Source organism: the organism of the source record quoted next, unplaced genomic scaffold (genome assembly GCF_019419815.1).
Source record: "Pyrus x bretschneideri cultivar Hongxiangsu unplaced genomic scaffold, Pyrus_bretschneideri_v1 Contig30, whole genome shotgun sequence".
NCBI classification, from domain to species: Eukaryota; Viridiplantae; Streptophyta; class Magnoliopsida; order Rosales; family Rosaceae; genus Pyrus; species Pyrus x bretschneideri.
In genome coordinates this window covers 1,473,340-1,499,450 of record NW_025999613.1, presented here as the reverse complement: position 1 = coordinate 1,499,450, position 26,111 = coordinate 1,473,340, and the positions used below count along the sequence as shown (strand labels likewise).

At 35.0% G+C, this 26,111-nt stretch overlaps 1 protein-coding gene and 1 pseudogene across 1 annotated transcript; both read left to right on the top strand.

Annotated features, from left to right (window-relative positions):
• The first annotated feature begins 10,852 nt into the window (after positions 1-10,852).
• LOC103942177 (short-chain dehydrogenase TIC 32, chloroplastic-like) lies at positions 10,853-13,359 on the top strand. Its single transcript, XM_009352382.3, has 8 exons — positions 10,853-10,958; positions 11,480-11,711; positions 11,858-11,937; positions 12,058-12,211; positions 12,312-12,390; positions 12,518-12,602; positions 12,877-12,923; positions 13,195-13,359. The coding sequence occupies exons 1-8, from the start codon at positions 10,853-10,855 to the stop codon at positions 13,357-13,359; spliced, it is 948 nt and encodes a 315-aa protein (XP_009350657.2).
• A 1,306-nt stretch (positions 13,360-14,665) lies between these two features.
• LOC103942178 lies at positions 14,666-22,086 on the top strand (annotated as a pseudogene).
• The last annotated feature ends 4,025 nt before the right edge of the window (positions 22,087-26,111 follow it).

Below are 26,111 nucleotides of genomic sequence, written 5' to 3'. Positions count from 1 at the left end.
TATTTCACCGAAATTTTGATGTCTACAATCTCTTCTTCCATAACTCCCGTCTACAATTTTTGCTGTGTTCTCCGATCCCCTTCCTTCTTGTTCAGTCTTCTTCTTTCAAGTTTTAAAATTTCCAGAAAAATGTTCTCTTCCCAGGATAAATTAAATAGCCACAGCCCACAGGCGTAAGGAAATTGAAACCAACATCCTGCTCGATAAGAATGTCTCAATTCAAAAGGAATGAAAAGGCCAAGCCTAACGTAACAGAGACTCAACTACTTTAAAATCATAAACAATAAAACTTGTCAACACTGAAACAACCAGTAACTTCGGGGCTGAACAAATTCCAAACCAGGCAGATGGATTCGAGTCAACATCCAGGATACTAAACCAACTCATTCGCCTTATGAAATTCAAGTATAGTGGTTGTCAAGATGTATAAAATGTACACTGTTGGGATCTAGCATATAGAAACTAGAACGAGCAAAAAAAAAAAAAAAAGTTTCACCCTTTCTATAACCAGAACAAAGAAGATCCTAGTTATGTGGAAATCGATAACATCACACAAGATTATGTAGAGGAAAACTCGTGTCCATAGCCCATCTTCAAAATATAGAACCACATGATAGATGTTGTATATTTTGTTTATCTACCTGTATTATATATTTCTGTAATGAATCTATTTGTATATTTTGTTTATTCTACCTGTGTTATAGATTATGTATTTTATCTACCTATACGATATGTTTTTGCTCATTAGTCTATCTATATCACATATTATTTTGTGTTATCTATCTATACAATAGGTTTTTATCCATAGTCTACCTATATCATAGATTAATTAATATTATCTACCTACATCACAAATTTTTTATCTACCTCGACAACGTTTCTTTTAATTTTTGATAAACTTATAAGATTGGTTGTAATGTGTTTTTAAAATGTTTTTAATTAGAAAATGGGTAGATAAAGGTATTTGAATATTCAAATTTTAAATTTTTTAAATTCAAAAATAAAGAATTTAAATATTTTTTATTTTCAAGGGCCAAAATAGGTGTAATAAAAAATCAAATAAAATTGGACCCAATCCGAAAACAGGTGAATTTTTTGGACCTGGATCAAACTACCCCATAAAAAAATGCGTTTGATTTTTCGTCCTTTCCGCATAGAAGCTTTTTCTTTAACTTTCTACGAGAGCTACTAGATCCATTTCATTCTCTTATTTCCTCATCTACATTATTATCCCACCCACTTTAAAAAGTTAAAAGATTAAAATGTTATTTTCCACTCACTATTATTCTCAAAATAACTTTTAATATATGGAATTTTAACGAAAAGCTCCAGATACTATTCACTTTAATAAAAAACTATATTTTAACATTAAAAAGTCAATCATGATACTATTCACTTTATGCTTTATTTTGTCCTTATCGTTAAAACTCAACGTTTCAAGCTATTTTCATTAATTTTCCTTTAATATATGCGTACATATAAAATTATAAAATTGTCTCTTAAAAAATATAAACAAATAATATATAAAAAGTGTGTTATCCACACATCTCATTTTACTCTTAAAAAATATAAACAAATAATATATAGAGGGGTGTGCTATCCACACACTTCATTTTACTTCTTACACACCCCTTGTTAATTTCTATCCGTTGATTTTCTTCAATTCATCCGATCCGACAGCTGAAAATTAAAAAAGTGTGTGAAAAGTAAAATGAGATGTGTGAATATCACACCCCTATATAAAACTAAAATTAAGAAACAAAAGCGAGCAAGAACCAAAGGGAAGAGAGCGACGGATAGGACTATAGGAGTGTCCAAGGAAAAGTCTTCACTGACGTCAGAACTGAAGCTTAAAATTGAAAACAAGTCATACAATTGACCAATAAAAAATGGGAAACTTAAAACTTTTGGACAACCACTGCACCAACTTCAATTTTCATCAAGCTCCGCGGTCTATCTAGTTATGACAGTATTCTCTAGAATGGATATGAACTATTGTATACGAATAATGTAGGGAGTAGCCTATTCTAAAGATCAATATCTTTTCCAGTTTGTTGTTATAGGAGTGATTGGATGACATGGTTTCAAAAACACTTGCATAAAAATACATTTAATTTATAAGCTAAGTTAAAGTAAATGCATTCAATCTTATAAGAACAGCAACAAAAAGAGGGTAATTAATATCCTTATCAGTCCATTTACAAATGAACAAATTTGTAATTAATTAAATTTTTTATTAAAAGGTGGATGGGAAGATAAGACATTGAAGTGGGAATAACACCACTCTTTGCAAAATAGTTTTTCGTTTTGTAATTGCCAAAAAAAAGTGCAAAATGCATTAGGCAGATTGTTTTGTGAAAACAAATTTAAAAAATGTAAAATGCCGAAAATACTATTTTTGCCCAACTTTTGTAAATTTCTGTTTTTAAAGAACTGATTTCAATATAATAGAAAATAAAATATACAATACAAAACACATTTACTCTTTATTTCAATGAAATTTTAACTTGAAAGACTAGAAAACATCTTACAAACTCCCTATAAAATTTATATTCCAACCATACTCTCCGATTAAGAAGTCATAATGGCTATGACCAATAAAAATAAAATTTGAAAAATGTTAAGAATGCTACATTCTTTGTACTATATTGGTGTACCATGTGATCTGACAAGTAATATGTACAAGTCATATTCCTATGAGTTTATCTCATTGGAAAAGGCTACGAAGACCACATTTATAGAATAATACTTGAGTACTAAATGGTAAATAGACTTGACAATTTCTTATATGACATGTAAACTCGATCCAAAAGGACATGAAAATAACAGTTTGGATCAACACGTTAACTAAGCTGGTCGTTATCGGGTCACACGTTAAGCTAGTTTACCCATGGGTAACTCATTTCAACCTGATAAGAAAAAAATTAGTTTGATAATTGTAAACTACAAAAAAAATCTTACTATAATAGCAACAGTGTTTAATGACCCATAAGTGAGATTAAAAAATTCTAAAGCACATTAAACATTCATAATAATTAATTTACAAGTGTGAAAAAGAGTGAAAAAATATGCAAACGCTCGTAATTGTATCCTTTATACTTTGATAATGGGTACATTGTCGTTTGGATTTTTAAATCCTACAAATCCTCATGAATTCTTGATCAGAAATCGATTCCCTCTCTGATGCAATTTGGGAGGTGCTGATCACGAGGCTCCAAAATTTTGGTTTTCCATTCCCAATACATCCCCAACTCCCTCATCTATATCTCTCCATTACTTTTGTGTTATGGTAAAATGACATTTTTCTAAGAGTTCTTTCCTCCAATAAGAGCTCTTCTCTCCAAGAGAGTATTTCTCACTGTAGTATGAGTTTCAGCTTTCTCATCCGTTTTCCTGTGTAATCGCCTGCCCAACCCTGAAGTGTCGGAGTGTCGGACAACCAGACACGTCGATATGCCCCGGACACTGGTTGGGCACGGTTAAGACATGTTTTAGACACACCCCAAGACACGGTTGTTGAAATTCCGATGATTTTGGTATTTACAATGAAATTTACGTCTTCTTCTTCAGTAAAAGATCTTCAAATTTGAGCAACTTAGGCCCTTGCTATGGCCAAGGTTGGTGGTAATCTATGCCAAGGTTCTAGAAGACACTAGGCTCTAGTCAGGCGGCAGGCTGGGGCTTACCACCTAGGTGGACTAGGCAGATTTACATATATTTATTTATTTATTATATAAATAAATGTCTATTTTTATTTAAAATATAATTACGTTAAAATGTCAAAGAAAATAAAATACAAAACAGAAGAATACAACTTATTATCTTTGACATTAAAGATTGATTTTGTACCAATCTATGAAAAAGCCTACAAAATGCAAAGAACCCAAAGAGTCCACAATGTTCATTGCCCAAACAACCCTACAAATTACAAAATGCTTTCATGTCTAAGTGACTTAGCACACCACTTAGTACTACGTTTTAGTGGTATTTCTCTTCACTTGTAAGTGAGAGGTCATAGGTTCGATTCTCGCCAAAGGCGAATTTGAACCATATTATTGCTAGTCCATTGTGAGGTTTAGCCTAACCCCTCCCTTTTAGTTTAGATAATATCATTTGTTAAAAAAAAAAAAAAACGACTTAGCACTAAAACCAAAAAGACTTGCATATTTTATTAGGATTCCATATGATTATCCACACCAGTCTAGGTCTGTATCTAGCAGCAACTATTAAAGAAAACAATAAAGAAATATAAAATAAATAAAATAGAAGATGGTGGGGACCTTCTGAGTGAGAAAATGTGTCATTAAAGGGGTCATCTTCTTCCTTATGCAAGACTGGCTCTGCAACAAGAAAATTTCCAGATTCTTGTGTATTGCACATATGCCCACCTAACCTTCGTCTTGCCCTGCCCAACTTTGCCCAGCTCTGCCTAATCCAGCCTAGTTTTGCCTAGTCGTTTGCCTAATATGCTTTCTGATATTAGGACTGATTACAAGTTAATCGCGGTGGTAACCGACTATTCTACGCCTAGACGCATCTTAGGCGGTTGCTTAGGCCAATTTTTAAAACACTTGGTCCATGCTTTTCCTGTGTTTTCTTCTTTTCTTTTCCCTTTTTGCCTGTCTGCAATAAGCCCACCTCATTTTTTGTCCCAATCTAGACCTTTCTTTCACCATTTGGATCCCAAATTCCATATCTTCCCCTTCCTATGATATCCTCACCATTTGGCCTCATCATCTTTTAGTGGGTCAATTCGATTTGCCTACTTTTTCTTGCGATTTTTCACGTTTTAACGCAAGGGTGTAGAGAGCTTTGGCTCGGGTGTCCACACCATCACCCTTGTTGACCTTTGTTGGTCTTTCCTGGTGTTCGCCCTTGTTGGTGATGTCGCTTATCAGATATTTCTTCCTGCGGGTTTCCTTTGTTTTTGGGTGGTGTTTGTTTTGGTGGTCTATGGATATGGTGCAGCATTCTTCTTCATCTTCAATTTTGGTTTTTTGGATGGTGATGGAGGTTGGCTTTTAAGCTTCATTATGAGGTGTGTCTGCGGTGGAAGGAGTTTCTACAGTAGCTTTAGAAACTTAGGGTTGTGTTTTGCGTGTGCTCAGCTACACTATATACTTGGGCTTGTTTGTTTTTATTTTTGGAAGTCCATGTTGTTTTTGTAACTATTGTGGTTTCCTTGTGTATAATGTTTCGGTGTAATATTTCCTTGTTGGTAATAAATTTACTTTTTCACTAAAAAAAAAAATACTTTTGTGTTAAGGTTCCTATAAAAGAATGTCACATCCCAGACTCAACTCCACTGTAACACGATATTGTTCGTTTTGGGTCACATCCTCACGGTTTTTTTTCTTGGAACTCACAAACACTTCCCAGTAGGTCACCCATCCTAGGAATGATGTCGCCCAATCTTGCTTAACTTCGAAGTTCCGATGGAATCCGAAGTCAGTGAGTTCCCAAAAGGTCTCGTGCTATAGCTAGGGAGGGGAGCATGTACATATAAGGCACATCACCTCCTATCCATTGACCGATGTGAGATCTTACAATCCACCCCACTTAAGGGGAACCTGGCTTCCTCACTGGCACATCTGCACCGAACGACATAGTGGCTTTGATACCATTATGTCATATCCCAGTCTCAACTCCACCGTAGTACGATATTGTCTACCTTGGGTCATGGCTACGCCCTCACGGTTTTGTTTCTAGGAACTCACACAAGAACTTCCCAGTGGGTCACTCATCCTGGGATTGCTCTCTAATTATTTCTTTTTATTTACTGTTTTGTTATTTCTTGTTCTTCCTACTGCTTTAGATCCCATTTATTAGTTTTTATAATTAACTTATATCACAGGTTAATTATATTTATCTCTCTATGTGACAAATTCTTTTTTATAATCAACTTGTCGCAGATTAATCTGTAATGCTTGTAGGTATATTAAGTTTTTTTCTAGGTTTCATGTCTTATTTATAGATATAATATACATTTATATTTTTGTTACTTGAGTTAGGGTATAATGTTTTGCAAGTATATTTATGTTGGTATATTAGTTTTTTTTATTATTATTTTTTTGTTATAAGATATTCAAAGATTTTAATTGATTTTTAATATTTTTAGACAATATAAAAAGAGTATAAAAGAAAGAAAAACATGTAATTAGATAACTGAACTCACTCCTAAAACTCATCTATATTTTTGGATCCAGATCTAAAAGCTCCTATATTTATTAAAATATGAAAACCCAACAAAAAAAAAATTAAAAAAAAAACGTTTACGCGACGGATCACTCCATCGCATAAGATTAAATGCAAGAAAGGTTGTCATCGTGTGAATCGGTAAACAACGGAATAATTAAATACTATAAAAATTAGTCGAATTGTATTGGATAAAGGTTTACTCGGCAGAGACCTTTGTCCCGCAACGTCCTAACGACGTTTTGTTGTCACCATGAACTCAACATGACAACATAGTTTCATACCCTTGTTATCTGAGCAACAACAGGTTTCGTTTCTTTACATTTTATGTGATGAATATCATTACTTCGTCGCACAAAATTTTTTTTTAAGAGCTTTGCCCGATGATAACTTTGCGACGGAGTTTTCAATCTGTGAATGCAACGGAATATGTCTTTACGCAACAAATTTGTCTTTGTTGCGAAAAATGTTAGTTGTAGTAATGTAAGTTGGGTGTAGAGTAAGGTCATATAAGTTCAAATAAATTTTTCCTATTAAAATTCATATACATAGGGAAAAACGAATTATTCCCATTCATATACGGAAAAATCCCAAAAACGTAGTATAAGAAAAACTGACCAAAGTATATGCAATATTGATTCAACGGATTCATAATATCAAAGTCTGGAATTGTTAAACTATTATTTAGTCCAAACCAATACGGTGTGTGTGCCCATGTGATGGATTCAAAACCAATTCCTTATAGAGCTGCCAAAACATTATGCGGCTCAATCAATCTGGTCAATTATTTTGACTATATTCGAAAAGGAAATATCACGGGAGTTCTTAATTATGCTCTGATACCACAAGTAATTTTTTTTTTCTTTCTTTCTAACAAGTAAACTTAAAATTAGGTAAATTTATAAGACCCAATCCATGAACCAAGATCTTGAACACCATGAACTTCACAAACAATTGTTGTAGAATACATACATTGTGTTGAAATATCCCACATCGACTGTATCAATGACAAAAGAATAGTTTAAATACCCTAATCCCACTCCAACTAATACTGAGGCCTTTTGTGATAAAACTCCACACCTAACGGATTGTGCAGGTGGTAATTACCATGTTGGGGACAGTATCAGTGTTGTTGGAAGTGGGACGTATGGCCCAGTCTCTCTAATAATTCTACATGGTGTTAGAGCCAGGGAGCGAGCCCCTACTGTACTGCCACGTGATGGGTGGGTCCCCTTGGTCCCACGCAATGATGATGGGTCCCTTGGCCCCCCGTGTAGGATGAGTCCCCTTAGCTCCATGTGATTGTCGATGTGTGGATCTTCCACGTATGACCCACTAATTGGGTCCCACGTGAGGGGTTGTGTTGAAATGTCCCACATCGACTGTATCAATGTTTATGAATAGTTTAAATACCCTAATCCCACTCCAACTAATACCGAGACCTTTTGTGATAAAACCTCACACCTGACGGATTGTGCAGGTGGTAATTACCAAGTTGGGGATAGTATCAGTGTTGTTGGAAGTGGGCTGTATGGCCCGTCTCTCTGATAATTCTACAAATTGCACATCTCTATCTTGAGCAATCTGTAGGCAAACAGTTGTTGTGAAGGAAATTAGGTTTCTGTCTCTAGTCATGCTTGCACGTTAAAACCCTAATACGTGTTCTTCATTCGTGTACACATTAGATGGGTATGTGCAATATTATAGACAGAGAGGGCGTATTTCCTCCTGAAGCACATAATTAATTACACCCATCATGGTAATGAAATAAGAAATCAATTATTATAATTTGACCAACATGATTTCTTCTAAAACGTTACTTATTAACCAGAATACATCACATATAGACCATGCCATGTGAACAACACTATAATATTAAAATATTCTTACATATATCTCACCTCATATAAGGAGATCATGTCATAACTACTTTTAAATTGAAGAAAACTTTCTTAAATATAGATAATGTCACGCCTACAAGATGAATTTGGGTTTTCTATTCTTTAGTAGATAACATCTCTCTAGAAAAAATTCTCTCTTTTCTGAAACACCAACCCAATATTCTCTTTTGTCGTCAGCCCTAGCCTTTGGCTTAGGTGTTGGTGGCAACCCACCCTTATTCTCTTCTCCTTCATTTTTTCTCACTGCCTGCTACACCCTCCCACTTCCCTCCCATCTCCTATGCTCTTTCCCTTTTTTCCTTTCTTCCCTTCTCTTCTGCATTTTCCTTTTTTTCCTCCCCTCCCATCTCCTCTGCTCCTTCCCTTTTACAGCTTCCCACCCTATCTTCCTTCCCATTTTCCAATCTTCTTTGAGCTTAGTTTTAATAACTCTGAGCTTGTCTCAGATTTAGGTTTCATTCCCCTTATCCGGCATTTTTCGCCTATTCTTACTACTTTATGTCTATTATTTTTGCTTCCTCCCTCTTCTTTCGCCGTGATAATCCATCTCCCCTATCGTGAGCTCGGATCTGCATACTCCGATCTGAAATTGGAAATTAGATCCATTTCCCTCCTTCACTTCCCCTTCACAACCGGTATGTTGGAGCCCCATCGAGGCCATGTGTTTTGTGGCCTCTGTCACAGTAAGGGTATTTTACATACCCTCTTAGCTTCATTTTCTATCCATATGGTACACTATTTGTATATATTTGTAGGAGTTCGTGAAGGAGATTTGAGTCTGGTATCTACTTTCTCAGTTCGGAGTTTAGCTCTCTTCGAGGATGTGGTGGCGTCAGCGTTTTGGTTTATGTTGCTTCAAATTAGGGTTTTTTGTTGTTTATTTTTTCTACCTACGGGCCTAAGTTTGTGAGGCCTCCCGTTGTATCTTGGGTTGCAGATCTTATTTTGTTTGAGCCTTTTATTTTACCTTCTATTGTTTTATGAGAGGTTTTTTGGTCTCTATTCTTGTACTAGATTTTAATGAAAGTAATTTCATTTGACAAAATAAAGAAAAGATAATGTCTTAAAGTCACGCCATAGTTGATCATTTCGTAAATCCCAAAAGTAGAGAAGTACCACTCCAAAAAGCGAGAATACCTATTGGGCGAACTACACAACGTACCTTGATCAGATATGACTTGTAATGAGTAACGCTAGGGAGATTAAATTTGTTGATTAAATTTGTAAACTAAATGACATGAAAATAAATGATTGGATTATTACTTAAACGTTGATAAACGTGCTGATTTTCTATTGGTAACACATTATTTAATTTACAAATTTATTCTCCCTATCATTACACGACTTGTAATAGCCCCTTGTCACAACACGACGTACCTTGATTTGTTTAGATTAACCACACGCCTTACAATGGAAGACCAATTGTTGTTTATGTCATAGCATACACGAATGGTTAACTAAATATTCAAGTATAACTTAATTCTCTCTTATTCAGGAAGATTCACTCTAGCTGACTAATAGAGCAATTCCTTTATTAAAAAAAAAAAACTACTATTTAATCTCTTAGAGCATGCAAGAAGAAAAAGAGACCAACCGTCTATAAAATGATGAATCAACAAAAGACGAACGAGAAGGTTTACTCCAATAAACATTAATCAAACTTTTTATTCTAATGACACACTTCTATTAGTTGTACTCTCACTAATTCGAAGGTATTTATGATTTAGGGGTACATTTCTGTTAGTTGTTCTTCGATTAAGCCAAGCATCAAATATATAACAACGCCTTTTAATTTTACCGTTGCGTCATGCATGCATATGATTTGTTGGCTTTTTCTAAGCATTTCAATCGAAAGAACTATGGATGATTTTCGGAAGAATGGGATCGGAAACATTGTTTCCAATTATCATTCCAAAATTTCAAAATTAGATCAGACCACAATATTTAAATTCACAATTTTTAGAATCTGAGTATTTTACGGAAATTTCGAAATATAATTAAAAAATTCATATATTTTTCAAGTTTTTCAATATTTTCGAACTTTTTCATACCTTTAATTGTTCAATTCTTAATATTTGGTATATGCTTTTATAAATATATTTTTTAATACATTACGATGTTATCTGCACTAAAGGGTGGGGCAGTGGGCTAAGTCTCATAATAGCGGTAATTAAACCTAAGATCTCTCACTCATTAATGAAGAACATGATTATACCGTAGTCTTAAGTTCATGTATTATACCGTAGTACTAAGTTCATGTATAAGTCCATTTAATTTTGTTGTATACTAGTAAGTCTAGTATGTTTATTGTTTTAATATATAAGTGTATGATTAACATAAAACAATCGAGAAAACATGCATCCAAAACTAACAATAAAATACCAAAATTAATTAAAAAATTAAATTTAGTAAATAACTTTAAAGAATCGGAATATTTTGAATTTTTTTTTATCAGAATAGGTCCAGAACACTTTGCAAAATTTTGGAAATTTTGCCCTAGGCACAACGTCGTTTCTTGTAACAATGCCAAGAGTTTTTGCGACGTTAGACATGGGATAGGAACAACAGCAAGAAAACAATTGCCGACTTGGTGGAGTAGGGATGTCCATTAATCAAATATATCCGTTGTCCTCACGTAATTGGCAGTTATTTTCGTTGCCAATATCTTAAGATTACAACTCTACTATGTTAGCTTAACTTTCTTAGCATTCAGTTTGTTGTAATTTTTGTAATTTCATAATCGTCTGCAGAATTAAATGGGAATATTTAGCAGGAAAGGAGCATCTGGGTTCTCCGCCTCTTCGACGGCAGAGAAAGTTACTCAAGGGATTGAGGGAACTGGCCTTACTGCCATCGTTACAGGTCATCGTCAACTCTAAATTTCGTATAATACATGTGATAAAGTAAAGTACTAATTACCGGAAAGTTAAAGGACTCAAGATTTTTTGTAAGTAGTTGGGCTACTCCACTAATACCCATTTGATTTTGGAGTGGAACCTGTGAAAACTCCACGGTAAAATGTGCCAATTAATTTAGAGGTGGAACTCAACTTCAATACCTTACTTTTATGTGATAAAGGTTTTTCTCATGTAAGAATACAAAAAGGATATAGAAGAAGGTGATTTTGACTAATTTTACTAATTCTGTGATATATGCCAAGGTGAGCTCGAATGGGTTATATTTTAATTTACATTTATTTAAGTACTTCTGTTAGTTTTTTGGAAAATCAATTTGTTCTTATATAATAAATTCTTTTGTGTAATATAGAGATGTCTCTTCTGGGATATATTATATCCTTCAGTTTTGGTTCTAAATTATCATGTCTTCCTCTGTCATATATAAGGTTGTATGAATTTCATTGTCTAAACTCTCTTCAATTTCAGGAGCCTCAAGTGGAATTGGCGCAGAGACAGCGCGTGTTCTTGCCTTGCGCGGTCTCCATGTAGTTATGGCAGTCAGGAACATGGATGCTGGGGCGACCGTCAAAGAAACAATCCTAAAAGAAATTCCGAACGCAAAAATTGATGTCAGGCAGTTAGACCTCAGCTCATTGGCATCTGTAAGAAATTTTGCATCAGATTATAATTCCTCCGGCCTTCCACTCAATATCCTAATGTAAGAGCAACCACCTTACTAATTTTTTTCCTTCAGTTTATACTTTCACTTTGTGTGTATTGTGCTAGAGATATATACCCTATTGGATCGTATTAGTTTGAATTCTATCTGCACATCGCGAACTTAACTTTCTTCTTTGTTGGAAGTAACAATGCAGGGGCAGGGGCAACTCCATTCAAGCTCTCTCAAGACAGCATAGAACTGGTGTTTGCAACTAACCATTTAGGTTAGTTGCCTAACAACTTTTTTCCAACTCTGAACTGTCAGCCAACAGATCGGTTTTGTACAATTTGCTCTAATTTTATCAATGCATTGAGCAACTTGCTACGAACCATAAAATGTGCAGGTCATTTTCTTCTCACAAATCTTCTGTTGGAGACCATGAAAAGTACATCACGAGAAAGCAACCGAGAGGGGAGAATTGTCAATGTATCATCACTTCTTCATCAATATGGATACCGTGAAGGAATTCGTTTTGATAAAATTAATGATACAGCTGGGTATGCTGATTTCGTACTTATTTCCGTTTTTAACATTCTGTGGTGTATGTTTTGGATAAATATATGCCAATAATCAACCGCTTTGTTTGCTACTACACAGCTACAACAGATATTTCGCCTATGCACAATCCAAGCTTGCTAACGTTTTGCATGCTAATGAGCTTACAAGGCGTATGAAGGTATTGAGAATTTTAATTAGGTCACCCAGTAGCAATACACTGCGTATATCTATACATATAAGTATTCATACAGCTATTATTGATCTCCACTAATTCTTGGTTCGCATGGCTACTTATTTTTTAACAGGAAGAAGGGGTAGAGATAACTGCTAATTCTCTTCATCCCGGAGCAATTGGCACCAAAATTACCCGCAATGATTGCTTTCTTCAGTGTAAGAATTCGTCGTTTGTACTTTACCAGCGTCATATTGTTCCAAAGGGAGGGTTACCTTCATGGATACATGATGCGTCATTTTACATATTAGCTCATAACCAAACTTCTTGAGTACATTAACTAAATGATTTGTAGCTTAAGTTGCTAAGAACATTTTGCATTGCATCCAGGCCCTTGTTCGGTTCTCCCTCCCTCAGTATCTATTGTGTTGACACTGAGTATTTGTTTTGTTTTCCACTGATCAACTGACTTTTTTTAATGGCTTGACACAGGTTTATTTAACGTGTTCGGTATATTTACCGGTAAAACTATTCCGCAGGTATGTACTTCTATACTTTCCACAAAGTGTGCCTATATATAATCTTTTGTTATACTTTTGGGACTAATGCCACATGCATCATATTTGTAGACCACATCATTGAAGAGGTGAGATTCAAAAGTATAAGTCGGACTCACTTCTATTAGAAATGCGATCTGCAATATGATGCAGTTAATTTCTTTGTTTGGTTCGTGGGGGTTCGGAATCTTGTATCGCTGACATTTTATATAGCCAATGTGGTTAAATAATCTCATTGTACATGGCCGTGTAGGGTGCGGCAACCACATGCTTAGTGGCACTTCATCCACAAGTACAGGGAGTAAGCGGCGAATACTTTGTAGACTGTAACATTGCCAAATCGAGCTCTCAGGCAAAAGATGCGGATTTGGCTGCAAAACTCTGGGATTTTAGTTTGACTTTAACCAATCCCAAATAATGAGGGGTATTAGACTTTGCTGCTTCGTCGTGTTGTGGTGGCTTCGTTACCATTGACCAGTTCTTGTGTAGTGAAATCAATTGCCAAATTTTGAACTGTGATAAAACGTTGGACGACTCATACTTTAAAGTTCCCGTTTGCACTGTATTTGTAATTTAATCAGTTGGACTAGAAACTGGAGTATATAAACTACATGAAAGGACCTAGAAAACTAATATATATTATCTTATTCCTTAATGGTAATAAGGAATTGTTATTGACACTTCAAAAATCTCATTTTGTACTCCTCACAAGTATATTTTTCTTTCTAAATATAGAAAGTTTGGAGAACAAATGTGAATTATGGAGTGCCAATAACAATTTCTACTGTATATTCCATAAACTAGATGACAAGGGGGACATCCGATAAAAAAATGACAAATTACTAAATATTTGACTTCGAGTTTCCTTCCACGTCACAAGTTAAAAAATGTCCTTATACATGATCTGTTTTTGTAATAAAAGCTATTATACATAGCTGCAATTTGTCATGTATATACCATCTTGCATGGGCATTGATTTGTGAAGAAAGTTGAAGTTTCACTATAAAATCAATTAGTAATATGAGAAGTGGATCAACTTACTTATAAACCCATATAAGGTTATTGCTTCCATTAATGTAGGATTCATTCTCTCAACACTTTTTTCAATGATATAACGTTATGTAAAGAGAAACTTACACATGTCTATTGGCAAAACACTACGGTAATTACATATTTGTATCATAAAAGTCTTTTTTCTCAAAATAAGATTGTTAATTAAAGTTTAAATATTTTTTAGTGTATAAATTTGTTTAATACCAAGAGGTTCAAGTGGCATTGGGTGAGATCACATCACATGTTCTTCGGAGTCTTCAGCACTCTGAAATAGATGCACACTCATTTTTCTTATTTTTTGTGTGCAACATATTGTTTTAAGTGTCAATAAGAACGTTTTTATCATTTTACGATTGCTTCATGCATGCATATGATTAACTTAGATTACTATCAATCATCATTGATTATGATGACAGCCTTTTTGTAATTTTTATATATATATATGCATGCTACAGACTTGCTTGTATAAACATATAAACTATTCAGATTGAATCTATTGTATTTATAAATTGCTATCGCCATATCCTTAATTAGTAGCATTGGGTGTCACTCTATTCTCGTTGACACAATATTTCAAGAGTACTATAACTTCAGTCTTCTGGTGGCTTTGTTGGCACTCTCCTTTCTCTGTATTGCAAATTTTTAACTTCGTATTATCGTCTGCGACATTAATGGGTGGGATATTTAGCAAGAAAGGAGCATCTGGGTTCTCCTCGTGGTCGACAGCCGAGCAAGTTACTGAAGGGATTGATGGAACTGGTCTAATGCCATTGTTACAGGTTCATTCTCTATCTTTAACTTCATATACGATTGTATCATGTGATAAGGGATATAGGCATAGTGAGCTTAATTTGGTTTAAATTTCAGGCGGCTCAAGTGGTATTGGGGCGGAGACATCTCGGGTTCTTGCACTGCGCGGTGTCCATGTAGTTATGGCAGTAAGGAACACGGAAGCTGGGGAAAGCGTTAAGTGTTGGAGAACAATTCAGAAATAAACAAAAAATAATAGAAATAAACAGAACTTGAAATTCTAATATTTTAGGCCTTATGGTTGTGTGAATTAGGCTTGAATATAATATAGCCTAAATACAATTAATATTAATTAATCAAGACAAGGGCTTTGGGCCTTGGGGCACTTGGGGCCTTGGAATTTAAAATTAATCAGATTCATTAACTTTAATTTTCGGATTAAGTTTTTTAATTAATTTATTACTTAAAAAATGTTTTGATTAAAAAATATAGCTATTAGAAAGAGTTGTGTACTTTCAAATACACTGAACCACAAGCACAAAAGTGGGACGAAAATATTGTTCAAAGAACATAGCTTTTACGCAAGCCTCTACCTTCTGTGATCAAGTTACTATAATTGATATTCTTATATTAGTTTATGTATTTATTGTATAATTTCATTCTGCACATCAAGTATTTTTAGTTAATAAAATATTAGAATTTCAAGTTCTGTTTATTTCTATTATTTTTTTGTTTATTTCTGAATTGTTCTCCAACAATCTTCGAACAGTATGGAACAATCAGAAACTAAACCTCATTCTGAAAAGCCTGAGAAATTTAAGGACGGAGACTTCAAAAGATGGCTGCAAAAGATGTTTTATTTGACAACCTTGAATTTGGCTAATGTTCTGCACGAGACTATACCTACTGCAGATGGAGAAAATATTTTTTCTGCAGAAACTTTAATGGCTATAGATGCCTGGAATCATAATGATTTCCTCTGCAGAAACTATATTCTCAATGCATTAGATGATTCATTGTATGATGTCTATGTAGTATGCAAAACAGCCAGGAACTTTGGGAATCACTTAAGAAAAAAATATAAAATTGAGGATGCTGGTTCGAAGAAATTTGTCGTGGGCAAATTTTTGGACTACAAAATGGTGGATTCCAAGTACGTTGTCTCTCAAACTGAAGATCTCCAGAAAATTATCCATGACATTCATGTTGAAGGGATGGTGATCAATGAGGCTTTCCAAGTAGCATCCTTTATAGAAAAACTGCCACCTTCTTGGAAAGAGTTTAAGAATTATCTCAAGCACAAATGTAAGGAGATGACCCTTGAGAATCTCATTGTCAGGCTGAGAATAAAGGAAGATAACAGAAAGAATGAGAAGGGCTTGGTTTCGAGTATGGAAGCCAAGGAAGTTCATCAAAGCAAAGGCCGAAGTTCCAGAAAACTAAGAAGAAGGAAAAACACTTTGTCCCTGGTGCGAAAGGCAAAGACTTCAAGAAAATCAAGGGAAGTTGCTGGGTTTATGGAAAGCATGGCCATAGGGCTCAAGAATGTCGCCATCGAAGGGATCAAGGTCATGGAAATCAAGGCAACAACAACCGCACGAACCTGATTGAAAACAATGTGGATGCCTTAGCTGCAATGATTTCTGAAATCAACCTTGTATCTGATCACACTAATTGGTGGATAGATACCGATGCAACTCACCATGTGTGTGGTGATAGAAATATGTTCTCTTCGTACCAGAAAATCGAAGGAAACGAGCAGCTGTTTATAGGAAATGCATATGCATCTGTTGTGGCTGGAATAGGGAAATGTGTTCTGAAATTCACTTCTGGAAAGGAATTAACCCTCCTTGACGTGCTGCATGTCCCCGATATAAGGAAGAATCTTGTTTCTAGTCCTATCCTTAGTAATAAAGGATTCAAACTAGTTTTTGAGTCCAATAAGTTTGTACTAACTAAAGGGGGAATGTTTGTAGGGAAGGGTTACATTGCTGATGGATTATTCAAACTAAATGTACTTGCTAATGCTATGAATGAAATAAATAATGCTTCTACTTATATTGTTGATTCGTCTAATTTATGGCATTCTAGGTTAGGACATGTAAATTTTTGTTCACTTTCTAGAATGTATAATTTAGGTTTGCTACCCAAAATGATTATCTAGATAATGTTAAATGTGTGACTTGTACAGAATCGAAATTTGCAAGTCAAAGCTTTAAATCCGTGCATGAAAAGTCCAATGATTTATTAGATTTAATTCATAGTGACTTGTGTGATTTTAGATCATATCCAACTCGTGGTGGAAAGAACTATTATGTAACATTTGTAGATGATTTTAGTAAGTATTGTTATGTTTATTTACTTCATAGTAAAGATGAGACATGGGATATGTTTAAGACATAAAGGCAGAAGTTGAGAATCAACTTAACAAGAAGATTAAAGTCTTAAGGTCTGATAGGAGAGGAGAATATGAGTCCCATGCCTTTGCTGAATTTTGTGCCACACATGGCATAATTCATCAAACAACAGCCCCTTATACACCGCAACAAAACGGTGTTGCCGAATGGAAAAATAGGACTTTTAAAGACATGATCAATTCTATGTTGAATAGCTCTAGGCTTCCACACAATTTGTGGGGTGAAGCTTTACTTACTGCAAATAAAATTTTGAATCAAATTCCACCTAAAACGAGAAAGGAGTCACCATATGAATTATGGAAAGGAAAAGCCCCAACGTTTAAATTGCTTAAAGTGTGGGGTTGCCTGGCAAAAGTACAAGTCCCATTGCCAAAGAGAACAAAATTATGGCCTAAAACTATAGATTGTGTTTGTATTGGTTTTGCATCTAATAGTTTAGCTTATAGATTCTTAGTTTTTCATTCCGAAGTCAGTGATATACATGTCAATACTATTATAGAATCTATAAATGCAATATATTTTAAGGATATATTTCCATACAAAATAGGCAAGTCTAATTTATTGAAAAAGAGATTACATGATGATGTATCTGAGGTTAGTGACGAACCTAGAGAACATGATGATGGTTCATCCTCGTCTAAAGTTCAAGAAGAAGAAGAACTTGAACCTAGAAGGAGTAAAAGGACAAAAATTCGAAAGGACTTTGGGCCTGATTTTGTGACCTTATTAACCAAGACAGAACCTCAATCATTCAAGGAGGCCATGTCCACTCATGAAGCTCCATTTTGGAAGGATGCAGTTAACAGTGAGATAGATTCCATTATGCAAAATCATAGATGGGAATTAGTCGATTTCAATTGGGTACAAATGGATCTTTAAGAAGAAATTAAAACCTGATGGTACGATTGACAAATATAAGGCTCGTTTGGTAGCTAAAGGATACCGTCAAAAACATGGTTTGGATTTCTTTGATACATACTTGCCTGTAACGAGAATTACGTCAATAAGACTGTTGATTGCTATAGATGCACTCCATTACATGGAAATACATCAAATGGATGTAAAGACTACATTCTTAAATGGAGACTTAGATGAGGAAATATATATGGAACAACCCGAGGGGTTTGTGGTTAAAGGTCAAGAACACAAAGTTTGTAAACTTGTGAAATCACTATATGGGCTTAAACAAGCTCCAAAGCAATGGCATGAAAAATTTGACCATATTATGATAACACGCGGTTTTAAGATAAACGAGTGTGATAAGTGTGTCTACACAAAAACTCAAAATAATGCTTACGTTATGTTATGTTTATATGTAGATGACATGCTTAAAATGGGAACTAACAAAGAGATAATAAATTGGACTAAGAAGATATTGAAATCAAGTTTCGATATAAAAGATCTTGGATTAGCTGATGTGATTCTTGGTGTAAAAATAAAAAGAAACCAAGAAGGATATATTCTTACACAGTCCCATTATATAGAAGCTACACTTAGAAAATATGGTCATTTAGACAGTAAAGATGCAATTACTCCTTTTGATGCCAATAGCAAACTTAAGAAAAATAGAGGTGATACTATATCTCAACGTGAATACTCACAAGTTATTGGAAGTCTTACGTACATTATGAATTGTACAAGGCCTGATATAGCATACTTAGTGAGTGGACTGAGTAGATATACATGCAATCCTGGATATGATCATTGGGAAGCTTTAATTCGAGTATTGAGATACTTATAGCATACAATGAATTATGGATTGCATTATACGAGGTACCCTCCTGTGCTTGAAGGATTTACTGATGCGAATTGGATATCAGATAGTAATGATACAAAATCCACAAGTGGATATGTATTTACTTTAGGAAAAGCAGCAATATCTTGGAAATCTTCTAAACAAACATGCATAGTCCGATCAACTATGGAATCGGAATTTATCACTCTCGATATGTCTGGAGGAGAAGCTAAGTGGCTAAGAGATTTTTTGGAGGATGTTCCCATATGGCCTAAACCTGTAACGGCAATATGTATGCACTGTGATAGTTTAGCTGCACAATATTGAGCTAAAAATAGTGTATACAATGGGAAGTCTAGACAAATTAGACGAAGTCATAATACAATAAAGCAATGCCTCTCTAGTGGTGTAAAATTCTATTGACTATGTTAAGTCAAAAGATAATATTGCGAATCCGCTTACTAAAGGTTTGTCTAGAGAGCAAGTTAAGCATATATCGAGGGGAATGGGTTTAAAGCCAATAGAGTAAATGAAACTGCCAAACGGAAATCTAACCTAGTTGATTGGAGATCCCATGGTCTAGGTTCAATAGGCAAACTGGTTTGGCTAAATTCAAGAAGAAACACACTTACATACCCATTCCTATGATGGAAGAAGTGTCGTGACTGCTGATGGTGTAGGATACATTAGTTTAATGATATTAATACTTGTAAATCAAGTGGAATAGTAGCAGCCTATTCTTAATCAATATCACCTATATGAGAGTAAATGTAGAGTCGCATTTATGAGAATTACATGACTACATTCTCTAAAGCTCTTATGAATCTAGGATTTGTTCAGGACCAAAAAACACACCAACGTACGAATTTGTGATGTGTAAATGTGGCATATGTTTTGCTTATTGTCTTGGTTTACTGCGGAGATAAACAGTTCAAGATTTTATATTCACTGCGTCATCTAGTAAATCCGATAAGTATATACTAAGGTAGGTTCAAGTGCAAAAGACACCTCTCCTAATGTATGTCACATCTATTGTTTAGTCTCGTATCTTAGTGTTTCTAGGACCAAAGAGACGTCTCAAATGTGGGGTATTGTAGGAGTTTGAGACCTTCTTGTCCCACATTAGGCAACAGTATTTTTTCACTAGCGTTTATATAGGCTTATTCCTTCTACTTAGTAATTAGAACTTGGACCATTTGGAAATGGATTGAAGGCTTAGGCTTTATGGTTGTGTGGATTAGACTTGAATATAATATAGCCTAAATACAATTAATATTAATTAATCAAGGACAAGGGCACTTGGGGCCTTAGAATTTAAAATTAATCAGATTCATTAATTGTAATTTTCGGATTAAGTTTTTTAATTAATTTATTAATTAAAAATCGTTTTGATTAAAAGACACAGCTATTAGACAGAGTTGTGTACTTTCAAATACACTAAACAGGTATTTGATGGGGTGTGAAACAACCTATATATTTGCAATCATAGTATCCAAGTGAGATCAGTCTTTCTTCCTCTTTTTCTTCCGTACGAAATTTCCAGAGAGTAAGCACACAAAGCAAATTCGCTAGAATTCTAGAATCCAGTGCGAGTTGTAGAATTAGGTAGTTAAATCCTGGTCGAGCAGACGTAGAACCACAAGCACAAGAGTAGGACGAAAATACTGTTCGAATGACATAGCTTTACACTAGCCTCTACCTTCTGTGATCAAGTTAGTATCATTGATATTCTTATATTAGTTTCTATATTTATTGCTATAATTTCATTCTGCACATCAAGTATTTTTAGTTAATAAAATATTAGAATTTCAAGTTCTGTTTATTTCTGTTATTTTTTGCTTATTTCTGAATTGTTCTCCAACATTAAGGAAGCGATACTTGAAGAAATCCCTGGTGCAAAGATTGATGTTAGGGATTGGATCTCAACTCATTGGAATCTGTAAGAAACTTTGGAGCAGATTATTGTTCGTCTGGCCTTCCACTGAACATCCTGGTGTAAGAAAAGCAACTGTTTTAGTTTATTTTTGAGCCATACTAGATTAAATTAGACAGTATAGATAAGGTTCAATATTATATTTGCAAACAAACCGATTTAAATTATACAACGCGTACAACTGAGATCTGATACCGTCTTACACAACCATTCAATTTGAACCAAAACATTTAAAATGTTATAGTATGAATCAATCAAGTTGAAGACAGAATTTACTAACATTTTCTTACTTTATACAATGTTAATATGACAATTATAAGTAATGCAATCTCTTCTTTGATGTAAGTAACAATGCAGGGGTAGGAGCGGCTCCATTCAAGCTTTCCAAAGACGGCATAGAAATGCAATTTGCAACTAACCATTTAGGTTTGCTGCCTAACAATTTTTTTTATACTTTAAATTGTATACCAACGGATTGTTTTTGTAATATTTCCTTCTGTTTTTACCAATTCATTTGTTACTTGAACCGTCCAATGTGCAGGTTATTTTCTTCTCACCGAACTTCTGCTGAAGACCATGAAAAGCACGTTATGAGAAAGCAAAATAGAGGGGAGAATTGTTAATGTATCATCGTCACTTCATCCAGATGGGTACCATGAAGGGATTCATTTTCATAAAATTAATGATGAAGTAGGGTAAATCTTCTTTCAACTGCGCTGATTTAATACTTTAGCATCGGTTTTTAATATTTCGAAGTGCATGTTTCGAAGAAGTTTTCGTCAATAATCTAACCCTTTTGGTTGCTAATATACAGATACAACAGATATTATGCCTCTGCACAATCCAAGCTTGCTAACTTGTTACATACTAATGAACTTACAAGGCGTCTCAAGGTATTGAACATTTTGAGTCATCCAATGCAAATATATAACCTGTTGCTATTAGAATTGATCTGCAGTAATTCTTGGACGTCAACTTGGTAATTAACTTGGTCTTTTAACAACAAGAAGGGGTAAAGACCATGATTTCTTGTTAAGTTGTAAGCTTCATCTTCTCTACTCTACTTATCATGATTTTAGTAACAATGTTTCCTTGAGTGAAGAATATGATCAATCTCAAATTCGAGGTCATGTGTTTGACTTTCCCCTCCCTCTCCCTTAGAATCATTTGTATCAAGAATTTATCCACAAAATTTGTCTGGTTTTCCACTGATTAACTCAAATTTTCACTGATTTGAAACAGTATTTTTTCGTGTGAGTGGACTCTTCAACAAAACTAAAACTGTTTCAAATCAATTGCCAAATTTCAAAACTTCAAAATTGTAATCTTGTTTGTACTTTCTGATCATGGGATCAGATGTTTGTGATTCTTCAATTTATGCCTTGAGATTTATGGTTTTCTAAACGGGCTTCTAAAATACTGAATTCGACCTGCACATCTAAAAAAGTTTTTGAAAATTTATAGAAGGTAATGATGTCCACACTTCCTCGGTTAATTTTGTTGCTTGGTGCTCTTTGATTTATTGAATCCAATGAGTAGAAATAAAAATGAGACGTCCAAGGGAGAAAAAAGGTAAGCAGAAATCACTTCTCATTTCTAATTGTGCCGCTCTATTGATAAACACCTACCAAGATTATGATAATTTATATTTCCAACTAGCCTTTGAGTCAAGTAAACTGTGAACATTTTCAGAAGAATCTTAAGGCCTTGTTTGAATGTGATACCAGAAGGGCCATAATCACTACTGTGAGAAACACGTGATTTTATCGGGCAGCACATGAGAAGTGTTTCTTCATAAAATCTCCATGTGATTTTATAAAGAGACATGAGAGGTGCTTTTCCCCGAAAGCACTTATGAAACTCCCTAAGTAACTTCCAAACAGGCCCTTAACATTAAGCTAAACCATTAATTATCCAAGGAATAGAACTACCGAACGTTTTGCACATTCTACTTGAATAATCTATAAATCAAGTCATTAGAGGATATCTGGAGAAAAGAATGAAAGATATGCCAGGGATTAAATTTCTTTTATTTGAAGCAACTTGCAAGTACATTTAGATACAACAGTATAACCCGCACAGCCTACCTTAAGAGTCGGACTGAGCTAGCGTGAACTGATACTGAAGACTGAACAGACCAGCCTGGAACGCTCTCAAATCTCAACTACCATCTGCACAAAATCACTTCTAATTCAAGTCCCTACCCTCTGTACAATAATTTGTACCATCTCAACCTCTTCTCCCAGTAAAAGAAAAGCAAGACGGTTCGGTTCAAATGCTAAAATGTACACTTTATTACAACAGATGAAACATTCGCTTTGCAATTAATTATCAAATGCCAGAACGTGATGTTCTTTAGTGTTTAGAAACTTATTGAACATCGAGTAATATTTGAGCAAACCTTAATCTTCCGAACATGATGTCAACGATCCAAACCGTTCATCTTTAGCATTCCACTAAAATATGATATTTGAAAAAAGAATCATGAAATAGGCTAACGGTGATGAAAAATCAAAGGTGTTTGTAAATGACAATCTGACGGTTAGTGTTTGTCACTACGATTTGTGCATTATTGGTTTTGTCAATACAAGCGTTTCTAATATTTTTTTACATTTTTCCCATTTATAAAATAATTATTACAATTTTTTCAAATTATGGCCCATCTTAGTAAAAACAATATTCAAGACCGTTTCATTAATTCCAAAAATACATATCGCCATATAACCGCGATCATATCTTAGAGGATGTGATCCCGAGCGGCTTCATAATTTTTTTAATTTTTTTTTTTATATTTGTACGTTTTTCATTCTTAATTTTTTATTAGAAATTTATCATTACAAATTAATTTACATGTGGCATACCCTGAGTCAGCCTCGTGGATACATCAGGCAGCAATAGGGTGGAGGGAAATGAAATGTCAGGTTTACTTTTATAAAAGAGGCTCAATCTTAGCCATATGTGACAAGTCTGGTGGTGTGCAGAGGGTGGAATTTTAGTTTTATAATAGAGACCTAGTCATAGCCTCCCACATGGCGAAACTAGATGGTTTTTTGTAGGGCTGTTTACTTATTTAGGGTTTAGTGTCATAACCTTTGACTCATCATCCCATACATAATAAACTAACGACTTCATCTTAAACACCCTCGTTTCAAAATCAAGTGGTGGGAATAACTGAATGGAACCACCTCTTCGCATGGAACGTTTCATAAAGAGGTTAAACCTTCTTTGTGCCATGATTGGTCATCCAATCTCAATTATGGAGTCCTTTCATTTCCCCTAGGCGCCTGGTATGGCTTCTTTATTTCCATGCCCAGATAATTGAAATATTTGCAATCATTATTTGCTTGTTCATATTGTTCTGCACGCCACTTTTATCCTTTATTTGTTGGTGGTGTCATTTGTGCATGACATAATCTCCTTGCCCTTTTTTCATTCAAACCCGAAACTTTAAATCGTCACTTACTCTCTCACCCACCTCCCCCAAAATTGCTCACAACTTCCTAGTTGTTGCTACTTCATCCCACCTTAGAAGATCATGCTCCAACCGTATACTTCCTTTCTGGGCAAACTCATTCCAATTCCTAACCCTAGGGATACTCTAATTACTTTCGAAACTGACAATTGTAAGTTTTGGAAAGGGCTGTGACAAGGGTGGACACCAACCAGGTTTTCATCATTTATGTGGAGCATATAAAGGCCAGGGTCTTAATGGAAAAATGTTTAGGAAACTTTTCGAGGATGAGGTCATCTACAAGGAGCTCACTTTGAGTTGAAAATGTGGTTTTAAAAACACATTTTTCTCATACTATTTCAACCATAAATGGTTTACCCTAGTGTTCACTGCCAAAGATAAAGTTGAGTATGTGATGCACAACCATCACTGGTATGTGAGAGGACAAATTTTTCATTTGGAAAGGTGGATGGTGGAGTTTAGGGAATCTAATCCTATAACTTTGTTGACTATGTGGGTCTAAATCCCTCAGATACCTATCTAGTTTAGGAACTCGAAGATCATCAAGAATGTCACTCTACCCAATGACAAGCTTGTAAGGGTTGATGATGGCTCTATTAATTCCTTTAATGCAATGACCATTAGAGTGTGAATACAAAAATTGATGTTTTTCTACTGCTAAAGCTGGTGCTAGTGGTGAACAGGGACGAGGAGTTATGAAAAACAACTACAAATATGGAGACGTATTTCTAAAACATCCCCAATCAATCATTCACCATTAGTACCCGCTTACAAATAATAGTGTTGAAGGATGTTTGTCTGCCTACTTTCTTCAGTTATTAAAAGTTTTTGAGGTATGTTTATGTTGTGGGAGACGAATAGTTGAGGGATGTGGATGTCATCTGAAATACCTAGATGATTGGTTCTAGTTAATAAGATGTTCGAGGATGATCTAATCCTTTGCTTCCCTCAACCAGAGAGTAGAAAGGAAGATGGTGTAAGGGATGAGTCAAGAGTTGGTCTGGACCACAGGGAGAGGATAGTCACTAACGCGTTTCCAGCTCCTCTCAAAAAAAAAAAAAAAAAACAAATGCGTTGTCTAAATGTTCAAGTAACAGTCACTGTAGAGGTGACAATAAATGATGATGGAGTTGAGAAGTTTAAGAATTTGGATGGTTGTTTAATTTTAAAGTTTAGACGTTTTTGTGGGACCATGATTTTCAAGGTCGGAGTAAAGCGGATTCGAATACTGTTATCGCAAAAGTCTGGTCATGGACTCACCAGCTCTAGGCAGAGCTATATCATACGAAGCAGGGTGCCACCATCACTCAATGCCGGGGTAATAGGCGGAGTCCTAGCGCCTCCACTGGATGACCATGCTTGTTCCACAAGACACGCGATTTAACCCCAAATATAGACACAATCAGAAGTCCTTACAATCTAGGGATAAATGTGTGCTGCAAATAATCACAACAACTAAGAGGATGTAATATCTACATACTAGATATCCTCTAGGATTCTCCAGCTTAGAATGAGGATTTTATCCTAAAAAATCTCTCCCACGGTACAAATACACCCACATAGGGTTCATCTATGGCAACGCAATCTATATACTTTAATTCTCTTGCCCACTGCTTGAATCTCAAATCATTCACTAATTTGACCGTCGGAGAGCCTTCGGCCAACCACACCCCCCTCTCCCTGCGTTGGCCAGCCTAAGGTTTGCTTGCGGTAGTTTTATTGTATTATAGGTTACTTAGAATTACACGGATTGGTTCCAATAGTTTTAATTAATGTTTCTTGATGTTCTAGTAGTAGTACTTTATGTTTC